Source organism: Cyprinus carpio, chromosome A15, assembly GCF_018340385.1.
Source record: "Cyprinus carpio isolate SPL01 chromosome A15, ASM1834038v1, whole genome shotgun sequence".
NCBI lineage: Eukaryota > Metazoa > Chordata > Actinopteri > Cypriniformes > Cyprinidae > Cyprinus > Cyprinus carpio.
Window position 1 is genome coordinate 8357191 of NC_056586.1, and position 23566 is coordinate 8380756.

The 23566-nt window shown below is 36.2% G+C and overlaps 1 protein-coding gene across 1 annotated transcript; it reads left to right on the forward strand.

The window, feature by feature from the left end:
• The first annotated feature begins 863 nt into the window (after positions 1 to 863).
• LOC122147677 (gap junction delta-2 protein-like) lies at positions 864 to 18279 on the forward strand. The gene is made up of 2 exons (XM_042770909.1): positions 864 to 1854; positions 14949 to 18279. Exons 1-2 carry the CDS (start codon positions 1784 to 1786, stop codon positions 15790 to 15792), a joined length of 915 nt encoding a protein of 304 aa, XP_042626843.1. The 5' UTR covers positions 864 to 1783; the 3' UTR covers positions 15793 to 18279.
• The last annotated feature ends 5287 nt before the right edge of the window (positions 18280 to 23566 follow it).

Sequence of the window (23566 nt, forward strand, 5' to 3'; positions counted from 1 at the left end):
CCTCAGAATTGGAATTGGGATTTGCGATGAAAAGAGTTTGGTGTTTGGATGATAGGAAACGAGGGGAGGGGTAGTGTGATGATAGCTTGCACTAATCTTATGGACACACGCACAAGCCAGGTGCCCACGAGAGACAGAGAAAGAGGCTTGTAGAGTGAAAGGTGAATGAACATGGTTAATTCAGAGAAGAACTGGTTAAAGTGCCCCTATTATGCCATTCTTACGGTTCCTAATATTGTTTTGCAAGTCTCCTACAATATGATTTCATGCATGCAAGGTCAAAAAATGATTTTGTTTTCTCAAAATATGCATTTAATATCACTTAATTTTCCAGCAATTCTCAAATGATCATTCAAAGAAGTTCAAAGATTCAGTCTCTCTAAATCCCTCCTTTCCATGAGCCTGTTCTGCTCTGATTGGTCAGATAGCGGGGTCAAGTTGTTCACCGCCAGTCAACGTAGAACATAGGCGCTCATTAAGCAAATGTGTTACCCCGTGATGTGTTGCCGTCACGGAAGTGGGATTCGAACTACTGTTCTAGGCTGTACAGAGTCTATTCTTTATTTTGCGAGACAATAACTTTATTTATCATGCACTTTCAGCTTTACAACTTTGCAGATCGTTTACATTCACATACAGCTACATTACACACTGCATGAAAGGCAATATTGGAAATGGCATAAATAGGGACACTTTAAATAAAAAGTCCCATCAGTTGGCGCCACTGCTTGAAGAAGCAGCTTGTGCCAAAACATTGACTTGTGTGTGTGTGTGTTTCTGCATGGGTGTGTGTGTGTGAGAGAGAGAGAGAGAGAGAGAGAGAGAAAGAGAGAGGTGGGGGAGGCGGCACACTTATCAGGAGTGACAGAGAGAACGTCAGGCGAACAGAGTGGAGGGAGGGAACGGAAAGTAAAAAATGAGAGTGTGGCAAGACAGCAGCTCATAGTGACAGCAGGGGCAGAGGGAGAGGGAGAGGAAGGCAGAGGGAACGAGTGAGCGAGCTGGGGAAGAGAAACCTGACAGTGGGGGGAAAATGCAGGAAAGGCACTGAATCTGAGCTGGTGAAGGAGAAAAAGGAGAATGCAGACAAGTCTAGAGAGAATCATTAGGAAGCAACAGTGAGTAAGCAGAGAGAAAGTGTGGAAATTGAGTGATTTGTGTAAATGTGCTTGTAATGTGCGACTGGCAGTGCTTAAATCACAGCGTGGACTGTGTTTGCTTGAGAGGGTCTAATTGTGCTACCAGTACTGCCTGGAAAACATGCTTGGTGGATTATGAGAGATCAGGAAGAGGACGATTGTGTGTGTCTGTCAGAGACTGTCTGTTTATTGGTGAACAAAAGGACTAGGTGCAGCTTGCTCGTGTGTGTGCATGTCTAGATGGGAAAATCGTGCAGCTGGAGAGTTGCTTGAGGAAAGGGAAAAGATAGTGCAGAGAGTTGAGGCACTTGAGGATGCCAGGGCATTCAGGGACAACCACAGCTCTCAGATATTGCACTCTCAATGTAACTGCCGCCTGAGTACTTCAGACCCAATGAGGGAAGGCAAACCAATAAACAGAGTCTGTTGAAGGCAGACAAGGTGAAACCATGGGAGCACGTGTCTTCTTGAGCCTTCAGCGGAACTATTTGTAGGACCAAAGCATCTCTGTTGCAGCTGACTATCTCAAAGGGTAAAGCTACGAAGATTGTAGAGTTTCTTTGGAGGTCTAAATGTCTACGTGAAGGATTGGTGAGGGTCCATTATAGTGTCCGGTGATCCCTTGATGTCTTCAGAACTCAGCCATGGGAGAGTGGACCATTTTAGAGCGCCTCCTGGAGGCCGCTGTGCAGCAGCACTCTACAATGATTGGAAGGTAAGAAATGCTTAATCAATGGAATGATCTCAAAGAAACAATTAACTGTGACCTTTGGTTAGGTTCTTATAATTGATTTTTAATGTTAAATACATTTTTCTCTCCCAGTTTTATGTGCAGAGACAACTGGCAGTAAGAATTTCTGAAAAATGCATACACTGTTACTCTGTTTCCGCAACCCAACATGTCAATTTATGTGTCTGTTTTAGTTTGGGAGAGAATGTTTTAAACCCAATCTCCTGACAATTTGTAATAATGTAAATTTTTGGCGAATTGGCAGCTAATTCGTATGACTTTGTATAATTTCATGGGGGGTTTTTTTTTTTTTTTTTTTTTTTTTTTTTTGGTATAATTTTGCTCATGCAGTGGTGGTTTCATTTAGGGGTGTGTATAAGGGTTGCCCATCATGCTTTTGTTCCCCAAAACAATAAAATAATATTTGATAGTTCAAACAATGTGGCTTATTACTACATAATTAAGTAATGTCCTAAGTAATGTTAATTTCTAAATGATTTTTACCTGACAAATAATAAAACTGGCAGTTTAAATTAACTGCAAAACTTTTTTTTTTCACTTTCACTCATTTTCACTTTTTTACTTTTTTTTTTTTACTTTTCAAAACAAAAGCACAGATCATTCCAAAGCAATAGATACATGATAATATCAACTACAGAGCTGAAATAATAATCCAAACTAGGTAATGATTCAAATGCAAAAACTGAAAATACAAGAAATGTCATGTATATGTGAGAATTCCTGTAGAGTGGATCTTAATCCTGTTCCTGGAGACCACAGCACTGCACATTTTGTCTTTTTTATCTGACACACTAAGCTTGGTTCATAAAGCTTTCTACTAATGAGGTGATGATTTCTTTCAGGTGCATTAGACATACAAAATGTGCAGTTCTGTGGGTCCCCATGACAAGGATTAAGAACCTCTGCTGTATGCTGTTATCGGGCCATAATGGTGGCTTATGGTGAAGAGAGAATGACCTCGCGGTTGAGCTTTTAGTTAATCCTGCGGGCACCGTGAGCGCCTATTGGTCAATCTCAAGCTTCAGTAGATCCAATGCTTGAACCACTGAAGCGTGTGAGACCTCAAGTGGCATCGCCTGCTTGGGTGATGCTGTTCTCTCGCCCTCATGTTCTTTTCTTCATTTATAATTTGGACACAAATGTCCTGCCAGATTTAGCTCAAAAAAGCATTGCATCTTTTTTTTTTTAAGATATTGTTTAATGCTTGGATAAGCTACATGTTTTATCTGTCATTGTTTGAGCTGTGTGAAGTGTTTTATCCGCAGTGCCTTTAACTTAAAATTCTCAAAAACACACTAATTCGTTTCAGCCTGCCATCTGAATTTATCTTGAAGGCAAACACTGTCAAGCGGTGTACATTAAGGCAGTCAGCCAGGAGACATGGGGTGTAAATTGGTATTAGACATCCAAACAGCCCTCCACTGATGCTAAGAACTCAGGTTTTTGGTGACTCACCTACTGACAGGCTGTTACTTATCATATGATCTTCATAGGTCATGACCATCCAAAACTATGATGTAATAGATGACTCTACCTCATACAGTAGGGTCTGGTTCATTTCTACACTAGACCCCAGAATACACATTGATTCCATGGCAACAGATTCTTCAATTTCACTTTCTCCAATCCATTCATCTTGGCAGCCAATGCTGAATTACACTACGCCTGACAGAGTATCCCTTAGTCTCAAGGGACTGTTTCATTCATTATGTTTGGCATTACTGCGGTGATGTGGGTAGTTTTCTGTGTTTTTTCTGATGTGAGCTGTTACAAGAAGGTTAATTAATTTGTGTAATTATGCAGGGTGTTTGTCATAAAAAGGTTATTATAGTTTCAACACAAGACTCGTTCTTTTGTGCTACGAACATGATTGATACATATTAAATATATAGAAACATGAAGCTGATTAGAATCAAAACCAGGTTTTAGATTTATTTAATTTCAAGCTGACTTGGTTCATCTTGTAGAAGGCAAAACAGGACAGAATGTTTCATGCAACTAAAGATAATGTGCATTTTACATACCTCAGTACTGGCACCGGTGTATGCATCCTTATATTAGAGGACATCAGGCTGATACCTTGGTTTTTACAAATGTGCTTCCCAATTACATTTTTAGAAAATGTACAAATCCAGTTTAAGTTCATGTAATTAGAAGTGCTTCAGATATATTTATAGGCTTTGAGACAATACTGTATACCTAATAAATCCTCTTATAATTAACTGATCATTTATTTTGCAGTACTTCAAAGTTTACTGGAGGCAGTGGGAATGTGGGCAACTGGTATTTGTTCCAAACAGTTGTATCATTTACAAGCTATTATTCAGCAAAGGGCATCTTGAAATAGACAAGGCAAAATGTGTCTGTGCTGTTACAGTTCACAGTGAATATTTATGAATACATTGTAAGAAGGATGCTCACTTTTCATATCTGCACAGATTTATGGGCATCTTGTGTGCTTCTCCAATCTGTATGTATTTTTAGAGAGTGACACCTAAATCACAGTGGATTTGACTTTTCATTTTGCATGTCCATCAAACCATCCAGTCATACTTGACTATTCAGTCATTCATTCATACCATATAATTTCTATACATATTTAAACATCCATTTGCAGATTCATTACAGCTCTATTCACTCTCACACACACACTTGTGCGTGACTTGACTCACACGGACTTCCTGAACCACAGGCTGTTGGCTGTTATCCGTCCTGCATTTCCAGTCTCTCTCAGCCCTCCATCCAAGCTTTTATCTCATCATTGCTTGCGATGCATAGCGATGCCTATGCATTTGATTCTGTGCAGAGAAATAACTTGAAACCTCAGAGGAGACGTGTTATGACACACATTTCCAAATCATCAATCCGTTTGCCACTCAACATCAACACAGATTTCATCCAGATTAGACACTACAAATGTATATTGTAGACACAATCAGCTTCAATCTCTGTTACAACAAGATTATGCACATAGAAGACAGACATTATGCCAAAGCGTGATTAGTAATTCAGAGGGATAGAGAAAAATTACTCTAGCGCATAGAAGTGTCATCTGTATGTAAAAAGCTCAAGCTGTTAAAACATAGATCATCCAAAAATAAAATAAAAAATCACAATATCCTTGTTTGGTCCAAAGCTCTATGACCGTCTTGCTTATAAGGATAGTAAATTTCTGTCATACTACATCCAAACCCATATGAATTTCTGACTTCTGCTGAACACAAAATCATTTGAAGAATGTCTGTAACAGTTTTGGTGACCTTTGACATTTCTCAAAATATCTTCTTTTGTTTGATTAATCATGACGGTGAATAACTGGTAATAAATTCTTAAAGGCGAATGTTCTGCTATAGCTACTGTGCTGTGTTTAAAATGTAAAGCTTTATGGTGAATGGTACTATCACCTAGAAAATGTTTTCATGGGAATTAACTGCCAACACAGTCATAATAAAGAAGACAATATAATGTTATAATCAGTCAGATTTTGAAGTTGAAGTTTGTGGCAGCTTACCGCAGAGAATGTGGGATCTGGGATGACATCTAACTGCTACTCCTGAACAAATAAAGCATAAATCAGTGTCTTATTGCTCTGAACCACATCAAATCTCAAGCTGCTCATGGAAGATGAAAAAAGAAGGGAAAGTAGGTCCTGTAAGGACAGGAGGCACACATGATGGTTGTCAGAACCAATGTACCACAAAACGATTGTGTGTACGTCTAGAGTAGGTCCCTCAAGACTGAGGCTAAACTGATCTGGAAAAAACACTATCCATTATACACACGCATACACTGACTGTACAACACCACAAGCAAAATATTCATGCATCTGTTTTCACACAAAATTAAAATTAATATATGATCAAACACATTCATCATCCACCGCACAGACATACACGCACACACACACACACACACACACACCAACAGAGGCTCCTGCACCAACAGTATGTCATTTACTAACACATCATATTAGAGAGACAAGCATTCTTTCAGGGACACGTCAGCCTCCATTTGGACTATATACGTAATTTAACAAGTATGCACACACACACTGGTTGGCATAAATAGTTCTCTATAGCAACAATCCTACTTACTACTTCATTCAGATGTTTCTACTAAAATAAAAACAGAAGCAGATGAAATAAAATAACTTACAGAAAGAGTATATCATATAGTTACACTTTATTTGAATAGTACATTGTAAACATTCTCCTAGCTATATATAATTTTGCAACTACATGTCACCTAACTAGTGTTAGCTTCATTAGATGTTCGATTTATTAAAGACGTGTTCCATTCCACTCAGAAATTTGGACAGAAGGGGCAGAAGGCCACTTAAAGGCATACTTTAAACTGTAAACCACCAACTATGCTGAAATGTCGATGTATATGGCTCACCCAAGGAGATGCACTTTTAAACAAATAAAATGCACCAGTGAGTTGTACACATCAGATAAACGTAACATTTCCCCCTCTCAATTTAGTTGATAAAATAATTATTTGTAGACTATTGCATGTCATCCAAGCAATGGGCGGGAAAATGCTTTTAGTCATTCAGTCGGAAGTCAGAGATATCAAATACAAATATCCCACATCTTGCAACACAGCCACAGTCTGGGGAGGATGTGACTTCACATTGAGAGATGAGTGCGTAAGATGTGCGTAAACCCTGCATAATTCCGCTCAGTGACACACAAACCGAGCATACATAAGCAGAATTTTAATCCTAAGGGATGCTGTTTCTCAAACCAACAGAATTAGAACAATAAAGGTTGAGAGAGAAAAACATTACAAACCTTGGCAAAATCCATGTTATGCAATGTACATACAGTACATCAGCACCAAATGTACTCTTAAAGATCCACTGCCTCTTCGCCTTTATGCATATAAAAGACCTTTAAAAGCTTTATGTGATTGCTCAGTTAAAGTAAACTCCAAATCTTTTTTAGTAGATAAAAATTTACCCAAATTAACCCAGAACACTCACTTCCTGTCGCTGACTTGTGGCCGTGTGTGTGCACGTGTGTCGCGCAGAATTCTGGAAGTCAGTGCGGGTAAACGGATGGTTGTTCTGGCACAAAACCTTGCATAGAGACCTTCCTCCCCTCTCTTTCTCCTCTGTCCTTCTGCTGAGAGAGGAGAGATATGGAGACTAGCCATCCTCTGTGTCTCTAAAGCATGTGGGTCTCTGCTAGGTTAATGGAAGGAAGTCCCTTACAAAAATACTGTGACAGTTCTGTCTCATATTGAAACATCATGGAGATTCTGGGTTGAGTGATGCAGAATACTGAGGCAGGGATGGAGGCAATATCTTGAGATATTTTTCATTACAGCATCATATGAATTACATTACATAGAGTGATTGTTTGCAGAATTTATTAAAAAGAGGGTGTGAGGATAAGCAAGGCTTTGTGCAAAAAATTTATTTTTTATAATTTCCCCTGCAGTTTTTGGTCGCACTTCACATAATTCTTTTTATATTTCTTTTTACACAATAAAATAGCAATGCAACAGGTTCCTGATTCTTTAGCTACAAAGGTTTTTAGCATCTATTTGTTTTTTTCAAAACATAGAGTTAATCTGGTGTATTATATTACATTAAAATGCATATAATCACTTGGAGTTTGGATAATTTTATTGACATTTCTTAAAATATTTTGAAAGGATATAATGTGAGAAAGCTAGTGATTATGACATAAGTCTGTTTTCAGCACAGGAAGATAAAGGCAGATTGAAATAGTACCGCTAATATACTGATGATTCATGACCATTACATGAAAGATCCAAAGTAATAAAGCCTACTGTTGTAATCACTGAAAACTCTTCATTCATTTTCATTATTTTATTGAAAATCCCACTTATACACAGAAATATTATATAATGTGTGAAAATGATTTTCTTATAAAATAAACTAATGTATTTCTATAATATAATTCTACTATTGCATTAGGTTACAGCTGATGTGGTTCATGTTCGTAAACTGGACCTTCTGAGGTAGCCTTCAAACACAGTGTCCACATGCACAAATGACAACATAGATATATATCACTCTGGTCCAATCCATACTGTCATATTCACAATATCAAAATTTTAAAATTTAAATAAAAAAAAAAAAATACTAACTTAAACACAAACACAAAATAAAAATAAATATATTTACTAAAAAAAAACATTTAAGAAAACAATAAATAAAAAAGTACTAATTTGTACTGAAACACAGTTTTGAAAAAACCATATATAATAGTCATATTTGCAATATGTTACTTGTTAAATTTAAGTAAAAAAGTACTAATTTGTACTGAAACACAGTTTTGAAATAACTGTATATAATACAATTCCCAACCCTCCCAGCCATGTATGAAATGCAGTTATATGCTCATACATTATGCATACAGACATTTGTATATGAATTATATTATTATGGCCTCAGAGAAGTAGGAGCAGGATGGAAAATCAAAATGGAATATCATATAGTTAATGCAATTAATTAATGCAGTAATTTAAGCAATGGTAAGCTATGAGTGAAAAAAATAAAAGAAATCCCAACCACACTTCACAGTCCACAGCTTAGCTGAAAATGCCAAAAGCTAGTACTGCACTGGAACAAGAGCTTTCAGATTTCATTGATTCAGCCACTAAAACGACAAAAGGAGAGACGGTCCTTTCCCATATCTTCTCCATTTTTCCTTATTTCCTCTCCTTATTTCTGAAGCAGTATGAACAGAAAGAATTGTGTGATACTGAATTATGGTTTGCTGAATTAGGAAGAATGCATGTCAAAACATCCTGTTTCTTTGTGCCTCTTGGCTCCTTTATGTTTTCTTAATCAGAGTCATCAGCATGCTAGTATAATTGCTGCTATCAGAGGCAGTGAAATAGCACACTTCTAGAACCAAAATAGAGTCTGAATAGACTGCGACTTCTCAATATAGCAGGTTCTTATCATATTACTGAGCGAAAATCACTCTCTCCCTCTCTTCTCCCCTGTTCTCTCCAGCTTTCTGCCCTGTGTTGTTGCCGTGGTAACAGGCAGAGGGAGGCAGAGTGATGCTGTGGGTACCATTGACGGGGGGGAGTTTTGGGGGGTTCTCTCTTCATCATGGACCGAGCGCCTTCTGAACACCTCCTTACTACTAAAACATACTCATAGTCAGTGGCATTAGAGGCTAGCAGGAGAGACACTTGATATCTGCCATGTCTTTTTTTCCCCACATATATTGATACAGCAGTGCTTTCAATGTATTAATCAGAAACATTAGTCATGGGAATAAAGCTCATTGTATTTGTATCACTGTATCAGAATTTTGCACTGTACTGTGTTACTATTATTCTATAATTCTATAACACTATAATTGTAGAAAATGTATTTCCCCACAACGTGACTTACTTGGTAACATATAGATATATGTATGACCCCTTATTTTTGATTTAATGTGGTCTTTAACGTAAGCTCTCCTGTATGTAAAATGAAACAACTGTATCATTTATTTAAAGTGCATTTTTATATAGGTCTAATCAATAATTGTGGTTTCCAGTGTTACATTTTTCTAAAAGCAAATAACACTCCCCATAGAAAGAAAGAAAGAAAGAAAGAAAGAAAGAAAGAAAGAAAGAAAGAAAGAGATTTTTGTTTAAATGGTATTTTCGCTTGACACCAGATATAAGACACCAGATATAAGAACATGTACTGACTGCAAAAATTATTGTGGGTTTTATTAATATTTCTGGTATTTTTGTGAGATCACAATAAACATTAAGGTCTTTCAAAGTTGTCTTTCTTTGTAGTAAGTAAACTAAATTAAATACCGACTAACAAAATGTTTTTAGTTTCATCATAAGTGAAAATTCTAATTTTTATATTATAGTTAATATATTATAGCTAATACATTTTTGATTAAGAAGTATATTTTGTGCAAATCTAATAAATCTAACAAATTTAAGTATTTTTTATAAGTAATCTCTTTTTACTTTTTAATGTTTTTGTCTCTGAAAAATAAATAATTTTGATTAATATTAAATATTTTTGAATAATATTAAATCAAAATGTAAGGTTTGAACCAAGCCATAAATATAATTTGAGAAAATCTAATAAATCTAACAAATTAGTTTTTTTTTTTTTTTTTTTTTGTGATTAAAATAACCCTAAATGTGTTTTTGGATTGACAGGAAACTAATGAGAGACAGAGAACAGGCGAGCCAGACAGGAGGAAAATGAAAAGAGATGAAAAGAGACAGAGAGAGAAAATGTGTGGGGGAAGAATGAGGAGTAGGTGGGGGTTGGGGAATACATAATCTAAAGCTGGCATTAAAGAACTCGTAATGCAAGAATCCCTTGATTGGCTCTCATACAGATGAAAGGTTGTGGGGTTCGCGTTCGAAACTATTATATAATTCATCCTCTGATGAAATTTTTACCACATTGGCAATTTTTTTATTCATGAAAATCTCATATTATTTGTCAGTGCTGTGTGTGTCTGTGTACATGTGCAATTCCCTCCACAGTTTTTCCTTTCTCCGAGCATTCCATGGACTCTTTTGATCAATCTTGCTGCCTACGCTGTTAACCACACAAACACAACACACTCCTACGAAATGCACACTGCTTGCAATGAGTTGCAAAAGCATAAAACAAGGAATACGATCTTATTACACACCTTATCAAAGTCACACATGGAAATCATTTTAATCTTTGGTGGGTTTGGATTTCATGTCCATGTGATGAAATGTTAGGGAAACCTGCAATGGAGCAATGCTGGCAAAAAAGTGATGTTCATTTGAAACCCGTTTTCACTTTAGCATCCATCATTTTAAAGAAGTGTGTCATTTTGTTTTCAGTGTTTAAAATCAGGGTTTAATATGGGGTGGGGGGAGGGTAAATATTAATATAAAGTATTATCATATATTATAAATAGTGTTGTGGTGTTTATCAGTAGATCAGTCCTTTTTTATATATCATATCTATGTTAATGCTGTCTTGCGTGACTCAAAGCTCTCTGAAAAAAAAAAAAATTATTTCACATACATGTCACTTATGTCACTTACTAGCTAACTTACAGAGGATGTCGCTGATTGAATTATTAGTTATTTAAAGTAAAGTTTAGTATAAAACATAATCATGTTTTAAAATGAAATAAAAAAGTGTGTTCATAAAAACAATACAAAATCTTAGTTAAAATATAAAGTGCCTCTTTCACCCCATTATCAAGAAGGGATGGGATTTTGCATCTACATGAATGTGTCTCAGAACAACAAAATGAGTTTCAAATTTGGCATTTAATAATAATAAAGGCTAATGTTAACCCTTCCACTTTGGCAGTACTGTACATGGGAAAGGAGACTAGAGGCCTTTTTTTTAAGGTATGTCAGTGGAGGAGAGGCTTCACTGCACTGAATAAACAGCATTTTAGAGGAAACAGCTTATCATTTAATGAATCTACAACCTATCAGCTAACCTTCAACATGTTTTACACTAAACAATACTTTTGGATTGAACTATTTTTAGAATTTACACACACAAAAAAAAAATACAGTTTTATAAGAGAAGGTGGGATTCAGCTTACAGCACTTCTTATTCATTCCTATGGTATCCGTAAACAGCGATTGATTGTTACAATAACATGACTGAAAATCAGTAACATACAGGCTTTAATGTGATTGGTTATTAAGGCACATGTGGTCCAAGTTGACCATTATGCTTTCTCCAATAGTAAGTAATACAGACCCTCTCATCTCCTAATAGTAAGACAATCTCTGTTTCTAGTATAGCTAACAAGACCTTGATTAACTGGTTCAGGTGTGTTTGATTAAGGGTTGGAGCTAAACCCTGATGATTTTCACAAAAATTTGATGGCCTCCACTATATTTTGCTGTATGAATATTTGAATATGCAATACACCAAAAAAAAAAATCAGAACCTCTACTTAAAAAAAAAATAAAATAAAAAAAATATTCTAGCTTAAAGCGTTCTTTTTTTTTTTTTTAATCAACACCTGAATATATGTAGGTTTCATAAAACTGCACAATTTTAAGCAAAAAGGTGAGAAAAAAAGAGAAAAGTTTTGTACTGGTTCAGAAGATGTGTAATAGCACCCCCAAGTGTATAACAGTGAAAAAATCCGTAAAAACTCATCAATGCGTTTTCTTTTAAAAGACAAGATAACTTGTCAATAGCGGAGAACGAGTTAATCTTCATGCATAGATGAGAGTTGGTTTTTTGTTTCGTTTTTTTTTTTTTTTTTTTTGTCAATGGTTTGTCAATGGTTTATTGCAAGTTGGCTAATTTATTTAGCATAAAATATGCGCTGTACTGTTAATCGTTGACATCATGACAGAATTGTAGGAAAGTATGTATATATATATATAAATGCAATAAACATTTTAATCATATATCTTTTCAAGTCTTGTTACTTCTGGATTTTCTTTTTATTTTCAAAATTATTTTATATATATATATAAATGCAATAAACATTTTAATCATATATCTTTTCAAGTCTTGTTACTTCTGGATTTTCTTTTTATTTTCAAAATTATTTTATAAACAAAACAATTAAAGAAAATGTATAGTATGGTACATGACTCAGGCCTTTGATAATCACACACCTGAAAAATACTACAGACTTGACTTTGAATTCTATAGGTGTACATTTTTTAATCTCAAACATTTAAAACTTTAGTTACTACTACAGATGGAGTATTCTATACAGTTTAATTTCTAAATAAAGAGATGCACCTCATATCTGGAACACAACTGGAATTGGTCAACTAATTTTTGGCACTTTGAGTGTTGTACTGTATTAGTCTTTTAATACTTCAGTAGAGACATTCACAAATTCCACATGTTGTAATTAATAATGAATTAAATTATAAAGATCCCCAATTGCTTGCCAATTACAAAATGCATTTGCAAATTCATCCAGTGCTCTTTAATATTCTAATGCATATAATGTATAGAGAGTGAAAAACAGCTTCAAACGATCCAATGCAAGACTGAGATATGGTTTTGAGTCAAGATCAAGACTCCAGCTTTGCCTGAGATCGGAAAAGTGACTACATTTCTGGTTGAGGACTTGAAGAAATATCTGGTAAAACTTATGTCGGATGTTGTCTGATGTGCCTTGTGAGTTCAGCACAATGGCAATATGTCAAAATTCCTCTCTTATCTCTTTTTGGGGTCACGTTTTTGGCATATTACCATAGTCATTGCTATGGTAACAAAATAACATACACTGGATATTGACTATGCTCTCTGAATAATAAATCTAATTTCATTTCTTGCAGAAAGACAGAGTGAATAGTCAGTCCAACAGATTTAAAAACCATATTGGAATTGGGTACAGTGTGAACCTAACCTTTCAAGCCTTTGAAATTTGGTTGAATTGGATGGGGATTGACATTAAAAAAATGCATGCCATACCCACCATCCACATGTGCACAATTACAGAACCTAGAAGAAAATTTGCAAATACCCTATTATAAAAGAGCCAATCATCTTAAATGTAGAGCGTAAATCCAAATCCACTTATGCATAAATTCAATCTGTGTTTTACTCCTGCCTTCACTTACAAACATATGTAACCTCTCTCTTTGTCCATCTCTCTCTCTCTCTTAATCTCCCTCTCTCTCGCTCAATCAAACACTGGTACAGAAATAGCCCTAACAGCAGTGACAACTGAGGTGTAAAATCTAAACTGTTTCTATGGGGAATAGAAGAGAACAGGTTTGACTACCACCACGCTACCAATTAATGAGCAGTATAGAGACTAGCATCGACGCAGGTTACTGTACCAGTGATCCAGGTTACCATGTCAACAGAGTTCACAGGATGGCACAAAACAAGCTATAATTAGAACCTGAGAAAGCAGATTTGTTTCAAAATTAGAGCTCTTAATTAAATGTGCAAGTTGGTCTTGAAAGTGAAAAACAAACATTTGAATAGCAAATGCAAACATCTGCAATGCTAATTTGCTGGTATCCTAAATAAGAGACAAATTACGTCAATGGAAAAAACTGAGGATACATACATATACACTGTAAAACCCGACAATATATACAGTACAGACCAAAAGTTTGGAAACATTACTATTTTTAATGTTTTTGAAAGAAGTTTCTTCTGCTCAAGCCTGCATTTATTTGATCAAAAAAAAAAAAAATGTAATATTGTGATATTTTATTACAATTTAAAATAATTGTTTTTTAAATTTATTATACTTTAAATTATCATTTATTTCTGTGATGCAAAGCTGAATTTTTAGGATCATTATCACATGATCCTTTAGAAATCATTCTAATATGATGATTCATTATCAAAGTTGAAAACAGTTCTGCTGCTTGATATTTTTTTCAGAACATGTGATACTTTTTTAGGATACTTTGATGAATAAAAAGTAAAAAAAAAAAAAAAAAAAAAGAAGAAGCTATGTTTTTAAAATATAAATATTTTGTAATAACAATATACACTACTGGTCAGTAAATTGGGGTCAGTAATTTTTTTTTTCTTTTTCTTTTTTTAAAATAAAATCAATACTTTTTATTCAGCAAAGATGTGTTAAATTGATAAAAAGTGATAGTAAAGAAAATATATTAGAATATATATTATTAGATTTTTTTTTTTTATTTTGAATAAATGCAGTTCTTTTTAACCTTTTATTCATCAAATATATTAGACAGCAGAAACTGTTTCAACACTCATAATACATCAGAATATTAGAATGATTTCTAAATGATCATGTGATAGACTGGATGTTACATGTGACACTGAAGGCTGGAGTAATGATGCTGAAAATTCAGCTTTGCATCATAGGAATAAATTAATATTTTTAAAGTATATTCAAATAGAAAACTATTATTTTAAGTTGTAATAATATTTCACAATATTACTGTTTTTTCTGTATTTTTGATCAAATAAATGCAGGCTTGATGAGCAGAAGAACTTCTTTCAAAAACATAAAAAATAGTAATGTTTCCAAACTTTTGGTCTGTACTGTGTATATATATATATATATATATATGCACCCTGTTTATATCAAACATCAAATATTCCCTCTATTTCTTTCCACCAGGATTCTACTGACTGTTGTGGTGATATTCCGTATCCTGATTGTGGCCATCGTAGGTGAAACAGTGTATGAGGACGAGCAGACCATGTTTATCTGCAACACCCTCCAACCTGGGTGCAACCAGGCCTGCTACGACAAGGCCTTCCCCATCTCCCACATCCGATACTGGGTCTTCCAGATCATCCTCGTTTGCACACCCAGTCTGTGCTTCATCACCTATTCAGTACACCAGTCGGCCAAACAGCGTGACCGTCGCTACTCCTTCCTCTACCCAATGATGGAGAAGGACTACAGCCGTGAGGGTACCCGAAAATTACGCAACATTAATGGCATTTTGATGCAGCATTCTGACAGTGGTGGCGGAAAGGATGAATCTGACTGCTTAGAGGTAAAGGAGATCCCAAATGCCCCAAGAGGCCTTCTGCATGGTAAGAGCTCAAAGGTACGACGACAAGAGGGCATCTCTCGCTTTTACATAATCCAGGTCGTGTTCCGCAATGCACTGGAGATAGGCTTCTTGGCGGGGCAGTATTTTCTATATGGCTTTAATGTCCCTGGCATCTTTGAGTGTGACCGCTACCCCTGCCTGAAGGAGGTGGAGTGCTATGTATCACGGCCCACTGAGAAGACGGTCTTCCTAGTCTTCATGTTTGCAGTGAGTGGTATCTGTGTCGTGCTCAACCTTGCCGAGCTCAACCACCTCGGCTGGAAGAAAATCAAGGCTGCCATTCGAGGTGTGCAAGCCCGCAGGAAGTCCATCTGTGAGATCCGCAAAAAGGACATGGCCCACCTGTCACAACCGCCAAACCTGGGCAGGACCCAGTCCAGCGAGTCTGCTTATGTCTGATCTCCATTCACTTAAATATGGCATCACAAAGAGTGGAGCTGAGAGTGGAATGTTAAAATATCAAGGCGGTTATGGTACTTCGTAAGGGGGAGGGGCTCCACATAGCCACACCTCTTTCCCACAAGCCACTCCCTCCCTCTTTATGGAAGTTTGCACAATGTTAGGCTTCTAGAAAATAAGACATAGAAGAGGAATTTTTGGAAAGTCTCGAACATAAGGATCAGTGGAAGGGTGAAGAGCGTAAGGTACGATATGATGAGGTGATGGACTTCTAATACAGAATATTATGGAAATAAAAGTATACAGGCCTGTTTTCCCACTTTTCTCGCTCTCATATCTTGAGAAAAGAGAAGGAAGGATAGCAGGAGAGCGTAGCATGACAATAACCTCCTACTTTCCTCAACCGTTGTCACTGAGATGGTGCCAGAAAAAGAAAACTGTTTAGGTTTGCTCTCCTGGCAGTGAATCGGTCTAAAACAAACCACGGGTGGGATATAAACATTGTTACAAGCAGTGGCACCTTCACTTTGACATCTGATTGAACAAACATTAGCATCTTTTTTGTAATCTCTCTGGTTGTCCTACAAGACTAGGATGATTATTACCTCTGCGCAAAGTGTGCCCTTCCATGAAGACACCCACTGTTAAGTGTTCCAGTCAAGAATTCATCCCTCTTGTGGTGCATGTGTGTTTATATGTATGTATGTGACCAAAGTTGAAAGAATTTTCAGAATGCAGATTATTTTTTGTTCTTTTTAAGATTTTACTTTTGTTCTCTGCAAAGGTTGGTGCCATCAGCTTAAATGACTGTTTATTTCAGAATATTATTTAAAACATTGTTAAAAGATTATTGCAAAGTTAGATTATTTATATTTATTGGGAAAGGAAGCCATTCCTGCTGAAAACAATTCCCATGCTGGTCCAAGGCTGGTTTATGCTGATTATTGCTGGTTTAACTGGTGTAGAAGAATAGCCATGCTGCACACCAGCAAAAAAAAAAAAAAAAAAAAAAAAATCAAATCTAAGGAACCAGCATGGTCTTTCTGGTAAACGTGATTAACAAAGAAGATGTTGTTTGTTATGATAGATGCTTGACGGGATGTAAAAAGAATTGAAGAAATGTTTTCATGCATCCAGATGTTTCTATCAGTTGAATCAATTATCCAAAAATTAGCATAAAGGTATCTTTCGAAGGCATGTTTACAAAGCTTTTTCTGTTAAAAGACTTTTTAAATGAAAATTAATTTATAGTGTTTTTATTAGCTTTTTCTTCTCATCACCTGTTTAATCAGCATGCCTTTACTATTGAGAAGCTTAGAAACATATATGTATGCATTGCACTGTGGGATGGGAAGAGTGGATAAAAGGAGAAACTCACTCTGGGAAGGACATTAGTGGAGGGAAAGTGAGCCTTTTGAATTGGTCCATCCTAAATAAGATCAATGATGAGTACGTAGGTATGTGCGTGTATGTAGCTGTGATCCCCTGTGTGCCTTTGTTTACACAGTGTGGGTTAAAGCAGGGTGTCATCTCTAACGAACACACACACTCACACACAAAAAAACATTTGAGTTGTCATTCAACCAATGTTAGCACTAGCTTGGGCCCACTAAAGTAAGTACTTGTGCCTACACCACCCTGACTCCACTCTGCACGTGCACTTAAAACAACCCAGTGTAGACAGAACACAGAGCAACTAACACGGACCAGCTCGCTGACATACCGCAGAGACAGAAAACACTGTCAGAGAAGAGACAGAGGGAAAGAGAGGAAACTGCAGAGGCCCATTAATAGCAACACAATTGTCCTGACTTTAGGCATTTCTAGCAGAAAAAAGTCTTTCACAGGAAAGTTTGTGTTTATGTTTAGTTTGACATGAAGTGCAGTTTAGCCACAATTCTGATTCAGGCCAGAAGTCAGTGTGAGGATGGATATTGTCATTTACATCTAAATTGAATAAGAGGTATAAAATTGGCCACATTTATGAGGCGTCCAATGCATGTCACATTTGTTTTACTGTAAAAGTAAACAGCTTGTAAATTATCCGTAAAAATACTTCTCTGGACTTTTCTGTACTTCATCCAAAATGAGAACAAGGATTTCTATGATTACATTTTTCCCAGGGTACAACATTAACATTCATCAAGCAGCAAATGTGATTGGCAAGTACATAAACAAAGCTACTTGCAACAGAGCTGCAATAATCTGACCTTTAACAAAGTGATGCAATTCAAAGAAATACAAACTACTACTGCTATTATTTTTAATTTAAATGCAAATACAGTTTCATGGCTGGTACACATTCTAAGTTCAACCTGCCATTGCCCAGCATGGTGAAAAGTTAATTTTGGACCTTATGTATACACTCTAAAAAAGAACTGATTAAACAGTATTTTTGTAGCACAGAACTAATTTAATGAGGTTTGATTAAAACAATACAAAATGGCAATGAAATATATAAAAAAAGATATTGGTTCTCAAATTTGGTTTTCAAATAAAACAAAAAAAAAATTAATAAAAAATATTAGATATCTTTACTAGAAAAAAAAATACTATTTTTTTTTTTTTAAGACAGTCTTACTTGACATCAAAATTTGATTGTATTCTCTGCAGATTTAAATACCGGGACCTGTTTAACATGTACATTATAAGGGACTATAGCCATTATTGTGTGGGGTAAAAAGGAAATGCACCCCTGTGCTCTGTACCAAGTATATCCTACATCTGTCTCTTTTCTTACATTGTTCCATCTCCTGTGTAAGAGAATTTCAGTTCTTTTATTCTGACCCACGAAAATAGTAACTCTGCCAAAGTAAAAGGGCATCTTTTACAAGCATGTTATTTTCAAGTGCAGTTCAGAGATTACGAAGATTTCTTCCCCAAGTGAGAACTTCTTCATGTGCTTGCATTAATCCACTCTTCTCCTCAGTCTATTTTTATAAAACCTATATCAGAGTTTGAATACTAGACAAAAAGAACAATGTCAGATTTTGTTTCTTCTTTTTATTTATTCCAGCTTGTGAATTATATTTATGTGTGCTACTCATTTTTTACAGTGCTGTAATGTGAGGGATACCGCGGGGGAGGGTTTAAAGACCAGAATTAGGATTTGAAGTAAAAATGTGGCTTTACTTGCCAAAGTTTTGTTATATGCAACTTCATAACTAATTGGGTTTCAGTGAATGGGTTGATTAATTGCTGTAAAGCATGTGTAACTGATATAGAAAGCATGTTTTTGTTCTTTTATTTCACTCTATCTTATGAGACAAAAAGAAGGTACAAGTAAAATGGGAAAAAAAATGGTACAGGTATTCATGGGCCAAAACTATATTATAAGACTAAAGCAGGTATTATTATGCAGACTATACAATCTTGTTACAAACATATGCAAGACTTGATTTTAAGCACAAACTGTTGACATGAGGGAAGCATATTTATGATTACACACATCCTGTAGTCTTTGCAAGACAGTTTTATAGAAAATAACTGTTTTACCTACAAAAAGTGTTTTTTTTTGGAGATATAATTGATGTGTTAAACATGTTCAACCTGCATGTTTAATTGACAATGTGCCGTAAATCTACTGCCACTGGTCATCATCTTAAATGTGAGATGAAGACATTAAATGCTGATATTTCAGAAAGTCATAATGGTAATTAAACACCCAGAAAACATAGTGGGCCAGTGCACATGGGGGAAAAAAAAATGTCTCAGGTGACAGATTTTTTTAAATGACCTCAGTTTCTACAATTATTATCCAGTGTACAGTATCTTTGCAAAAGCCAGTAGAAAGTATGTCCATGTTTTACAGAATTGTAAAACAAAAACTACTGATAAATTGTACATTATTTGATAACAGTGGGTCTTTTACAAACATGTTTTCAGGATAGTGAAAATAATCAGAACATTGCTCAAACATCAGTCTAATGAGTCTTTCCTGACAGTGCCAAAAGATTTTTTTTTTTTTTTTTTTACAAAGATATGCATATTAAGTAATGAACAGAACAGAGTCAAGTTCATTCCCTGTTAGCTCAGGGAAAAGAATCATTCTAATCTCACATTAATCCCTTTTGAATGATCATCACATATCCCAGAATCCTCTCTGAGTGTCTGCCAGAAATCATGGCACCCACAGTCACCAGAGCCCCTGTCCCAACCACACTTTTTCATTGCCAGCTCAGGTTTTCCTCTAAAGCTCTGGCTCATGATCAAACCCTCATTTCAGCAAGGACAGTTAAATGAGATGATTCCATTTTAATCTGTTGTCCTTTGCTTAATAAGCACTGCTGTATTTCCAAACTGCCCAGAAAAAGCCATCCTTAAGGCTCATTTTTCCTTTATAAAACGGAATTATAAAACTGGTCTGGGATGGAACTTTAACCAATTACAACTCCACGTGTGCTGCCAGAGGTGTTTGACACCCGCCGCACAAGCCATACTAATCTCTCAGGATTCAGGAATAAGAAGAGTCACCACTCCTAATCACTCCCAGCTACTTACACGGCCGTATATACACTGGATTAGCACTTGGCAAAGGCAAAAGGGCAGATGAGTCATTCATCCTTCGTACCTGCGCCATCACAGAACAAATCACACCAATGCATGCCACTGTAACTCAGGATCTGTGCACCAAGGCACCAATCCTAAAAAACAACGTTTATACACTGAGAGTAACATGAAAAACCAGAACCCGTTCTGCTAGCCAGGGAAACATTATTACAGGAGGACTGCAGAAACTTTAAAGTTTATCACAATTAGCCATATGAAACATAGTGAAGTGAGTTTTTTTTTTCTTCTTCTTCTTTTCAAAACAGCTGATACAGTTGACTCTTTGTTAAGCTCCACACCCTTGGTTCTGTTGCTCATTTAGAAAAACGTTACAAATTGTCTCTCATACAAAGCAACAGTTCTTAAATTATTACAAGAATCTGAAAAGCACATTTAGCAGGTGTTACTTGCATTGTTACATCCCCGTCACACCCTGTGCCATGTGGTAAAGGGTAACGGCGCTACCTGTGGCTGAATGTTTGCAGCCATGTCCTTCAGAGATTATACATATTTATGAGGGCAATGTGCAACCCTTTAATCCACCATGAAATCAACTGTCTGAATACTTTATCTAATTAAAATGGGCTAGATTGTATGCACGGAATAGGATTTATTCAGTTATATTCTTTTATATCAGATTTTCTTTTCTCATTTTTCTTTTGTCTTATTTTGTGTGTGGATATGATGGTCAATGCAGTTTTTTTCAACTTGCAACTTGTCAATGTGCAAAATGTGATGTTCATGAAATATCAAACAGGTGCTGCTAAAATGCATAAGTAATAGCTTTACAGATTTTACTGACAGCTGTACATCAATCGTCAAGTCCACAAATGCCACCTTATCTTTTAGCCCTGTTCTGATGTCTTTCATAGTTTTTGCAAAATGTAATCCAAATGAACGATTCTTACTTGTTTCTAATTTCTGTAAAGAAATCTGTTGTTTGGGACACATATTTCTATTTTGTAACTGACCTTTGAAGGTTTTCTTTTGTATCTTGTGGTTGTGGATTGTGTACAATGACTTAATTAAACACCTTGAATGAACTCAATTATTTGTCTATGTCTTTTAATGTATGTATTTTCAGATTTCAGATTCAGATTTTTGGATGGAAATTTTAAGCAGACTGAATCTTGTCATGTTCATAGCTGAGCACTGGTTTGATCAGGCTTAAATGAAGAAAAAAAAAAAGTTTAAACTGGTTTACAGGGAATGGATTGTTTTACCCAGTATCTGTGTTTAGTATTTGTTTGCTCATTAGACTATTTTACCATCAGCCCAAATCACTCTTTTATATTGTTATTTGTGTGGGACATTTTATGTAAAATTTACCAAATCAATCACCTTATGAGATTCCATAATGGTTAAGATAATGTCTACAGTTGCCTTCTAGTTTTATTCAAAATTTACTTTAAATTTCAGGGGTCAAGCATGTTAGTCCATAGAAGCCAGCTGCCAGGTGTTAAGAAAAATGAAATGAACTAATGTATTCTTCAACTTACCAGATAAACTGGTTAGGCTATGCAGAGCATGTTTGGTTGTTTGAGCAGCAGAGTGTTATTTGATATTTATTTAATAAAGTTCCTCACAATGAGAGGAGTATAACAGTTAGTAAGAGAGTGGGTAAACGTAAAAATGCCAGGGGCCGACCAAAGGTGGCGGAGCAGGTGGTGCAGAAGCCCGAGGCGGAGATGGAGAACCAATGAGCCAGGGAGATGGAGAGGATCCGGAGGGCCAAGCAGAGCAGATGGCTCCGGTATCCGAGGCAGAGGTGGAGATCCAGAAGGCCGCGGTGGAGCCAGAGCGACAGAGGATCGAGGAGGAGCCGAAGGGATGGTATGGATGATGCTCTGGATCGGGGATAGATGCTCTCCAGACACCGGATAATGGCTTCCCTTCAGCTCAGTCCAGAGGTGTCTGGGAGGTCGACGGGACGATAGTAATTTGCCCCGATCCAGAACAGTGAGTTCAGTGCAGTGTCGTCAAACACAGACGAGCTGGCTGAACTCAACTGCATACTCCAATAGGGAAAGGTCTTTGCTGGCAAAGGAGGTGACCTTTGCGGTGAGGGAAAACATGAGGAAGAAAACACTACAGAAATAAAAAACACTGAATGGAAAACGGAAAACAAACAGAGGGGAAATACGCAGAATTAACTGTTTTGGTCGGGTCTTGTGTCACGATACGCTGCCGCAAGGAATGAAGGAGCCATGGATAAACAAAACTGTTATTTATTAAATCTAACACACAAGGTAAATCCACACTTGGAAGGGAAGGAAGACACATGAACATAACTGGTAGACCTGACAAAGGAGGAACGCACAGACTGGAACTAAATACATGACTTAACAAGGCAATTGGGAGGAACACAGGTGAGCAGAATGACTAAGAGACAACAAGGACAGGAACGGCAAAATAAGGGCACGTGAGGGAGGAACACAAAACAAAGACAGTCCAATCCTGCAAGTAACACTTTATTTTGCTGACAACAATTAAAAATACACCTTAAAATAAACAAAACCACACCATAGTTTTACTACTAAAACTAATCAGAGTTTTTAGTAGCCTGTCTGCTAAAAGGGTTAGTTCACCCAAAAATGAAAACTAGGCTGTGTTTTACTCACCCCTGATGGGCGCTTTTTATTTAAAATCTTTTGGACTGAAGCAATGCAACACCCGCTGACTGCAATGATAGGGCAAGAAAGATTAAAGACAATTTTTAATACAACTCCGCCTGACTCGTCTGAAAGATGAAAGTCATATACACCTATAAGATGCCTTTGGGGTGAGTAAAATGCAGCCTAAACTAAAAATTTAATAGACTGAAAAGCTTAAAATCTGCTTTATTGTGATGGTCTCCCAACAGACGTTCCACTGACTATCAGTAACTTTGCAAGTACATGTCAACTTAATCTAACCCTAACCCTAACCCTACCAGTCTACTAATACTCATAACACTCTAATGAGAGTTATGTAGGTGCAACGTTACTTATAGTCAACAGAATGTGTTAAAGGGACCAAAACTGTATTAACAGCCAAACCATATTGTTATTTAAAAGTTGAGATATAAACTATTATCCGGAATGGCATTATGTGAGGGTGAAACAATCATGATTGTTTAAGTTTAAATAAATAAATATAAATGAAAAATTAATCAAAAAAATAAGTCAAATTATCAAAACTCTTTGTACAAAAGGTCAGATTTCACAGAAGATGGACACATCCTCAA

Excerpts from the sequence above, each read along its gene's own strand:
- LOC122147677 (XM_042770909.1), top strand. The coding sequence starts at position 1,784 with ATGGGAGAGTGGACCATTTTAGAGCGCCTCCTGGAGGCCGCTGTGCAG. Across the intron at positions 1,855-14,948 it reads CACTCTACAATGATTGGAAG|GATTCTACTGACTGTTGTGG; the intron begins GTAAGAAATGCT and ends TCTTTCCACCAG.